Here is a 9,266-nt window from a genome sequence, read left to right as displayed (position 1 = left end):
GCTTGTCATGGGTAGGTGACTAATTTATCTTAATTTCTTCCACTTATAAAACTGACCGCCATCGTATAAGTGAAAAATTCTGGAGTAGGGCGTTAAAGAACGATGTAAAAGATCCCGTACGTAATATTTATATACTGATAAACTCATTGTTATGGGTTACGCACGATTCGCGAAAATAGCTGATAGACGTATAACGAAGGCCAGGTGATACTTTACAGCCGTGTTAAATAAGACGCCTTGAGAGCTTCAGCCAGAACATGTGTCGATACCAGCGGGCACAATAAATTAGCTATGCCATACCTACAAAACAATTCGTGGCGAATGGCCACGGATATATATACACAAATGACTGGCAAGGCTTCTTGTAAACTGTCCTGTATCAGCTAAACAGACTGTATGTACTTAGGTCTACAAGTAACCCAACAAGTTTATGCAGACGACTGATGAATCCCATCCCTATCGACACTGGAGTACTGCCCAGAGTAGTTGCAGGCTATAAATGGAACTCTCTATCAACAAAGCCACATCGCTGTGGTATGTGTTTGCGAAAGGCTCGGATACATAGCCTTGTCACTATCAATACAGCTGTGCACAGCATCATGTATTAGGAGGTGAGCAGCCTTATAAGCTAAGGAGATAGTGTACCCGGAAACATACCCACATTTCACACATTGTTGAAAAACTGGCAACTACAACATCTACACGAATAAACAGAACGACGTCAGATAGCGAACATTGGCACAATTTAATGCTAACATATTCCGTCTTACTTTGAGATAGTGTAAAGTGTACAAAAATAAGATTTCGTCTGTTTCTATACACGATACAGACGCCTCACTCACGAATCTGACCTGTAGAAGTCAAAGGTAACAAACTTGACATTTCACGTGTGGATTTTACCTTTACTTTCTGTCCTTGAGCCAATTAGGCCCGGTGAAAATGTCACTCTCCTGGGTACGAGCCTCCGCCACAGATTGGAGCTATCATCTCACAGGAGTTGCTCCTCACATTTGCGATAAATACGGGTTGGATGAGCCAATTTAAACATTTTAACACAATAAGTTGTAAATTACACGTGAAGATACAGGTTCAAATTCTTCTTGGTCTATGTCCTAGGCAATGTCCTTCAGAATGCCTGGCAACGAACAGTTACAAAGATGTTCCATAAACTTCCTTTCGAAGAGATCTTTAATACCCAGTGTTGCGAGTGTCACGCGATCATTGGTTTAAACACTGTGGTAATACAATAATGAAACAATGAATAATTCGGTAATAAATTAGCATATATTAAAAGTCCAAGCTGAGCATGGGTAAGATCCTCTCTTTGTAGGCCTCCAGGGAGTCTGGTGCCGGGGCTTCGATGTCCAGGACCCCATCCGTAGAGAGGATTGAGGATAACTTCTCGGGGTCGATCTTCTGGGGCAGGATGTACTGCTTGGTGTACTCGCGGTACACTTTCTTGGTAGGGGTCACCTCAGAGTGCTTAGCTTCAACCATCAACCTGTTGTCCACCGCTTTCACTGTGATTTCCTCCGGTTTAAATTCACTAACATCAAAACGGAGAGCAAGTTTCTTCCTTCCTTCCAGATCCTCCACGATAGGCTTGTCCACTTTCAGCATGGAAGAGTCCCCTGTCAGTTTGAACATGCTACTTTTCAAACTGTTAAGCTCTTCTTCAAACGCCTTCATTTCAGCTTCAAACGTTTTGTCCATGGGCTCGTTGAAGACATCGAGAGCTTGAGAAGCCGCCTTGTCCAGCGCTTTAGAGTTACCAGTGTTTGAAGACTTGGATGTCGTTGACGTTGAGGATGTTTTCACAGTCGTAGTGGTTTTCGTGTAGCGTGATTTAAAAACCGTTCTCTGACGATCAAAGAAACTCCAGTCAGACTTCTTCACTGGTACCATAATTTCTCGAGACATTCTGATAGGTTTCTTGTGGTTCTGCAACAACGTGAATCGGTGGCGAGGAGTAGAAGGCAGTATATACGGCTCGGTCCGGGCACGACTGACTTCTGTGGTATTTGATCGCTCTCTCGATTCGCTGTCTGTATTTATAAGAATCAGCTGGGCTATAGCCAGCCTTTGAACGCTACGCTCCATCCGGGATAGCTGGTCGTTTAGTCAAACTCATCGCAAAGGTAAATCCCAGCTAGCTGCCGATCATCTGACGTCAGGAGAAAGGGGTTTCTCGATTCTACGAATGTGTGGAAGGAAAATCTTGTTTCCGGGATGGTTTTGTTTGCAAAACGAAAGCACTGAAGGTTGACATCACCGCAACCAGCAAATTAACTATTTTGTTCTTCTGGAAAGCACTAGTGCAAACAGAAGTAACACGCGAATAACGTGGATAGATTCACAAAACCTTCGAGAACCGAGCATTAACACGCACATATACATACATGACTGTTTAAAAAAAAACAATGAACAAAAAAAACATACACTTACATTTTTCTTAAGCTTACATGACATAAAAAATAGTATCGCGCACACCAGAATTCATGTACAAATACCGATTACTGAAGACAAACGTCTCGGTTTGTGGTGTGCCCTGGATGTCTTGTGTACTATTGTCTTTAATTGCAAGCAGATATGACTTTATATTTAAAGATAAAACCAAATACTTCTCTCTTTTTTACAGCCTATAATATGTACACAACCATCATACACATACACAGAATCAAGGCAATCGCGATAGGCGCAAACAAATTTTCGCACAAGCTATTCAGGCCTGGCCACCGTACTTCGAGGTGTAATGTGTTTATTGTTTAAAGCCAGCAGAAGCTTTTCAGCATGCCATGTATAGTTTAGGTCTATAGTGACTCAGTCCGACATTGTGGAGTAGATGGTTCAGCTTTTAATGAGGATCTTCTGTCTGAAGTCTGTGCTATGTCTTACTTCAAGCAGCTGCCTTAATAAGGTGTTTCGGGTTTTTTTCGTGCTCACAGTATATATCGTCTCATTGATTACAAAACATTAGCCGTATATTCTATACTCTTTTAGGATACCAATTCAGCAGCGTGACAAATATGTTTGTCTGGGCTCGCATTTATCCAGCAACTTAAGACTTGAGTAATAAATTGTAAGTGCCTAAAACCCAAACTCTCAACAGAAATTAACTCAAATTGTAGTTGGTTTCACAGTAAAGGAATCAGTGCACAAACTTTGAGCTTCACCGAGCAAATCGTTTTATTCATTGCTGTGTCTCAATTGTTGACTTAAGTTTTAAGACGTTTGATAAGCCCTGGTTCCAATTTTGAATATTGATTTGGACTACAGAGTGATGGCTGAGAAATACAGTACGGAAGTCGGGAAAAGTTTTTGGGACAAACGTAAGGAATTGTCCACGGCTCTGCATGATGATTTCCACAGGTCATGATTTTTCGGTCAAATCCAGAATGAACGTTTTTTTATGATGTTTCCACCTATAAAGCCAAAAACAAAACAAAAAAATTGTCATCTCAGTGCGATGTATTTCCTGATTTATTTTGTTGATAGTGAGTTGAGCAGGATGACGGGCTCCTGAAATGGTGTAATAGGTGTCTGATATCCCTTGTGGGATTATGAATGGGGTAAGGGGTAATAACTATGCCTGAGTAGAATATGAATCATTCCCTTCCACTCACGCATAATCGCCACGTTCAGATTCCTCTATCCCACCCTAACGTGGGACATGGAATCGTATCCGGTACTAGCGTCACTGGAATGGCAATCCTGGCCTTTTACGTCATATTACCCAAAATAACTGGCATGTCCGAGAAATCCAAAGTTTATGGCGCAGTTGTAATATCACCACTGTGTTTATTTGAAAATTTGCGATAAAAGCTAATCGAGATGCTTTTATACTTTTTCTTGTTTTAGAGCAAGAAATAGAATTGGATATATAGTACAAAAGTGTGTAATACAAATACAGGCCTTATTTATTTATTTATTCATTTATGTGATTGGTGTATTACGAATTACGGTACTCAAGAATATTTCACTTATACGACGGCAGCCAGCATTATGGTGGGAGGAAACCGGGAAGAACCTGGAGGAAACCCACGACCATCTGCAGGTTGCTGGTAGACATTTCCACGTACGGTACGTCCAACATGAGATGAACTCACGGCGACCACAACGGTGATTGCGGTGATTGCGCCACGCTGGAACGCTAACCACTTTGGCAACGGAGCCCTACCCCACCCCCCCATGCCCCTGGACCCTATCAACGTTTTAAGATGAAGTGCTGTGGACTACGCACTGAATGTCCCGATATCATTGAAAACGGCTGCCTGCTTTTTAGCTCCATTTAAATTACTTATATAGGACCTACTTTTTTAGAATTTTTTTTATCTTCTGGCTTTTGATGCTTCTTATATAAGGTTATTAAGTGTGTTAAGTTTATCACTTTTTTCAAGATCATTTTGTTAATACATTTTTGTTTTGTGGACATTTTACCACATGTGACCAGGTTTACCATATTAGATAATGTATTGGACTGACTTTTTGTGACGATTTATTAGTAAAATGACATAAATCTATAGAAATGAAATGTGTATGGCATCATGACTTAAAATGAAAGCGTATGCATTTTTTTTGTTTGAGTGTATACATAAACGACTATATATAAATGACAAGAAAGAAAGTTTGAACATTGGAGGAAATAGGAATAAATGGTAGAAGCACCCAAAAATAATTCTAGACGCAGCATACCATAAATCGATGAAAATTACAAGCATTACCTATCTATTTAGAAAATGAACTGAATTTGAATTTGGAGAAAAAAAATTACAATGGGAAACAGGTGATTTAGTCCAAACACACATGGGTTATCTCCCTTGGATTGAGTTAAACTTAAATAATCCAAATCAAAAGTTTGTTGGATCGCTGTAGACACTCCTAGTGTGAGAAAATCCCGAAATGTAATAATTATTACACTACATCATATAGGTATAATATTGCAATATTAATATATAAGTATAATTTTGCTACCCGAGGCATAAAAAGACATATCTTTGCCTGATGATATGGCTGAAATATTGCCGATGTGGCGTTACGCCATAATCATTCATTCTTTGTCTGAGAATACTAGAACAGGGGCCCGTTCTTCAAAGCGTGTGCAAATTTTTGCCAGCGCAACTACTATGGTAACACGCACTGAGTGATAAATTATGGCAAATCTCTGCTCGCTTTGTAGAACCAGCCCCATTAGAACGTCAACTCGTTTTTCTGTCGAGACATTTTTCCAACATCCTTTGTACAGACACACGGCTGTGCATGGTTTTGAACTGACAAACCTCCAGACCTAAAGAGGATATACCACCGAGTTTTGGCACAAGAAAAAAAAATATCAGCACAAAATCACTCGAATTTTGGGTATTATTTTATAATATCGGAGATAATTACCTATCACAAAATATCATGCACGCGTTACCGTTTTTTCTCCAAAGTTTAGAATCATAAAGTACAAGTCTGGTATTTACTGAAAGGTGATCATTTGAGTTATTCTTCGTAAATACAGAAAATTAGCGAATATGGGATTTCTTTGCTGAAATTCTCGGATATAGCCTCTTTTCGTTCATGTACACAGGTTTTGGGATATTTGTTTGACCTATGTCAGGTCCAGCTTGTGATTTGTTTCTATTATGAACCAGTTTAGACCTACCTGTAGACAAATATTAAGGCCTACCGGCCTACCTTTCTGCCGACTCGCCTCAGCTGGCTTGACCAAGACCGTTTTTCCAGCAGTACACTTTTGGCTATAGTCTAAAGTGACATGACTGATACCACCTCTTGTTAACAGTTGACTGCCTATTTGTGCGCCCTGAACGCAAACAAAGCACCTTTCCCAGGTAGGTACCTTAATGATTTCTTTGGTTTGTTAGCAGTCTTCCTGAACGGATATCAGTTCAACAAAGCACTCGTAGGCTAAGCTGAATGCAGATGCCATGGCAACATATGCCTTTGGCAAGTGCTATGCTTGTGGGCTAAGCGTCCCCGAGGCCTGGCGCCTTCGCATTATTTTAATGTTCTTGTATGTTAAATGCGATGACAACACAGCATTTTGAAAAACTTTAGACAAGTGACGTTCAATAAAAAGTGCAATTCAAATTATTGTTTTTTTTTGTTTTGTTTTTTTTACCTAAAAAATTCTGCTTTGTAGTAGAGGCGTGTAGTTTGCTACTATTCTAGCTTTTACATGAACAGTTAGAATAAAACCTTAACTGGGGCAAACTGCCATTTTGGTGACAAAGTTGCCATATGTCACCGGTTATGTGTGACCATTTGCCAATTATCACACTGTCGTCGCTTTGTACATGAATTTCATTTGTACATTGCTCATCAAGTGTTCGCCCTGACCCACTCGTGCGGAGTGCAGAGCCACTTCTGTGGTACACCCTGGTACTCGGTAAATCATGAGTTATTTCCCTTTTCTAGTATACACGTGAAGACAGCATGGAGTCTGTTCATTAACGAATAGAATGTTTGAGTAATACTCATAAGCCATTACTTTGTTACTTTCTTAAACGACGGTGAATATTCATAATAGTTCTAACACATATCGGTAAATTTCATGATAAATGGTTCACTGCTGTGTGTCCGTAGTTTATCAAGTACAAGGGAGAGTACTGTTGTTTGACTTGTAACGATCAGTTATGTACTGAAAGGATAAAAAAATGTAAATATCAAACAAACATCATTGAAAAGAGTGTGCATTCTATAAAAAAAATTCTACTATGTACCTCAAGTTGATTAATTATAAATAAAGTCAGCGCCAAAATCCGCTGTGGGCTCTCCATTTTGCCCAAGAACTAGTCCTGAAGTCTTCTGTGTTAGGAGGAGAATTGCCTTCGGAAACCACCGAAGTGCAGTTCGTACATTTCCGGTAGAACTCTTCTTCACAGAAAGTAATGAACAGTACAGTTCGTTTTCCGCTTGACGATCGGGAAACTGGAATGTTGGATGTAGGTTCCGAATTTACACGAACAAGCCGGCAGTTTTAACGACTCTCAATGGCTGAGAGGCAACACATCCCCAGCATAAATTACAGACTGTTACAGATGGAGGACGCGATGGACTCAGCGATTTATGCCAGCTTTGCCGTTTTCAGGCTTTATGTGTATGGCGAGGAAAAATCGCAAAATCATGCAGCAGGCACCACCAGAAAAAATGTGCTCTTTTCAGCCTATAGTGTCATGTTTCAAAGTTTTATTCTCCTTTAAAGCGAATACAAGCATCTTACTGCCGACGAAGATTTACTGTATTCTTGTAATTATAAGCATACGTAATGTGCTGTTTCAGTTTTGGCGTAACATCACTTGTGTTGCTGTTACCCCTGTAATTGTCATAATTGATATAGTGTTGTATTAATCGTGGATTTAATTTTCTAAATGGTATGTGAAATCCACATAAAGTTGTTTTGTTTGATCATTAGCAGTGAGAGGCGTTATCATCGACAGAGCAGTTGTGTATATGTGAGCTGATCTATACACTGCACATGACACCGTTAAGGGTGAGTTAGTTGTCCAGATGTATAGACCATGACATGTATAGCTTACATTCATTCTGGATTATTTGTTCATTTTTCAATATTCATTTCTTTGTTGGACATGTATGTATGCCATGCTCGCCAATAAGTATAATACGTATGTAACACAATACCTTTTGTATTTAAATCAGAGTTAATACAATTGTTATGTATGACTATTTAACCTCTTCATGTACTGTTAGTCTGCGGACCTTTGTGAAAGCATAACAGGCCCCTGTTATATATGTACAGCGCGGACCTGGCCGAAAGCACCTTGTTCAATGCTCTGTTTATTTAACTGGATGTTCATTGGCTGTTAATTCTGTGTCTAAGAATAGTTGAATCCACCTGGACCCGTATATAAGCCGTGTTTTCTGTGCAGAGTGGAGGTATTTTTGCTGCATCCACTGGGAGCCAGGAGAGTGTGCGACGCTCTCGTATCGAGTCCATTATATTTATATGAGCTGGTGATGCCAGTTTCATTTGGGAGGACAGTTTTTTATGCCGGCACCGTTTGTGTACCACAGTAGTACTGATGTCTGGTTTATGTGAATTTCTGCGGAAGTCACGTTTATTGGTGTTCGGATCTTTATTATGATTATACAGTGTTGACTGTGTAATTTGTTTAACACACTGACCTCACCTGACCGTCAAGGTCGTCAAGGACTCTAAACTGAAGTTTTCAGTTTTGCAAAGGACGTTCGTTCTGCCACAAGGTGACATTACTCTACGTCTCTGAACGGCTCGTTTGTGAGTTTCTGCGGGAGCGGTGACTGTTCTAAAGTGGATTATACCTCCATGCCTGTATTTACCCTGTGTTGTGCTCTGCGGGTGTGACGTCATTCAAAGGCTTGACTGTTCCAGTTCTGTGTAACCTGTGTACTGTGTTCGTGTTCGCTAACCTGGCGAAGTACCTGTCTAGGACAATTTGTGAATTGTGTGTTTATCCCATGGTCTTTACGTTGGATCTCCTGGAATACATTCCTTGGGATGCAAAGGTGAACTGGAAACTTTTAAAGACCGGTAATACTGATGTGTATGTTGTTGTTGTTGTTGAACTGTCTGTAAAACTGTACGTCTCATTTTATATATATATATATAAAGCATTGTTTACATTGTAATATTGAGTCACTGAGTCTGTTTTCTGTTGCTGTTTTCAATACCGTAACACAATATATACATTTTATTTGATTTCATTCCTGTTAACTGTTCATTCATGCATATAACGAAATATGTTGGTCCTCGCTATATAATAGCTGTACTGTGCGACCTACCGTAATAGATGTTCATGGAAAGGGAGATAACTCGCATACCCATTCACTGTATAATCTTACAATATGGAATAATAATGGCTAATATACTTTTGTGTGCCCTCCATTTGTGTGCTTTCCATTGCCAAGGTGTTAATCTGTACCATAGACTGTCACGGTAATAAATGGACTAAACCAACATCAATGGCACTCGTTCTTCTTCCTGCTGTCGCACGTGTAACATCGACCGCTGCTCTTTTAACGTGCATTTTTGTCGTACAGCTTACATTCATAAGTGTTAAACTTTGCTACGCGCAGTTGACTTTTTTTTTTTTTTTTTTTACTTATCTTGACCGCATGTAAGCATTTGTGCATTATACAAGAACCACTTTCACAGAATTCCTAAATCAGATTTCTCGTATTTTTTCTTGTTTGCAGGCTATAATATCGCCATAAGACGGCTTCATATATGAGGAAAATTATGAAAGGCTTTGTGAAAGTGAGTTCAA

The 9,266-nt window shown here is 39.7% G+C and overlaps 1 protein-coding gene across 1 annotated transcript; it reads right to left on the bottom strand.

The window, feature by feature from the left end:
• Positions 1-724: 724 nt before the first annotated feature.
• On the bottom strand, positions 725-2,033 carry LOC135468076 (alpha-crystallin A chain-like). Its single transcript, XM_064746113.1, has one exon. The coding sequence runs from the start codon at positions 1,918-1,920 to the stop codon at positions 1,288-1,290; it is 633 nt and encodes a 210-aa protein (XP_064602183.1). The 5' UTR covers positions 1,921-2,033; the 3' UTR covers positions 725-1,287.
• Between the last annotated feature and the right edge of the window lie 7,233 nt (positions 2,034-9,266).

Source organism: Liolophura sinensis, chromosome 6 (assembly GCF_032854445.1).
Source record: "Liolophura sinensis isolate JHLJ2023 chromosome 6, CUHK_Ljap_v2, whole genome shotgun sequence".
NCBI classification, from domain to species: Eukaryota; Metazoa; Mollusca; class Polyplacophora; order Chitonida; family Chitonidae; genus Liolophura; species Liolophura sinensis.
Note: the sequence above shows the minus strand (reverse complement) of the source record. Positions and strands in the feature narration are given on the sequence as shown.

Bases quoted from the DNA above. Each gene is read 5' to 3' on its own strand.
- LOC135468076 (XM_064746113.1), bottom strand. From the start codon at position 1,920: ATGTCTCGAGAAATTATGGTACCAGTGAAGAAGTCTGACTGGAGTTTC.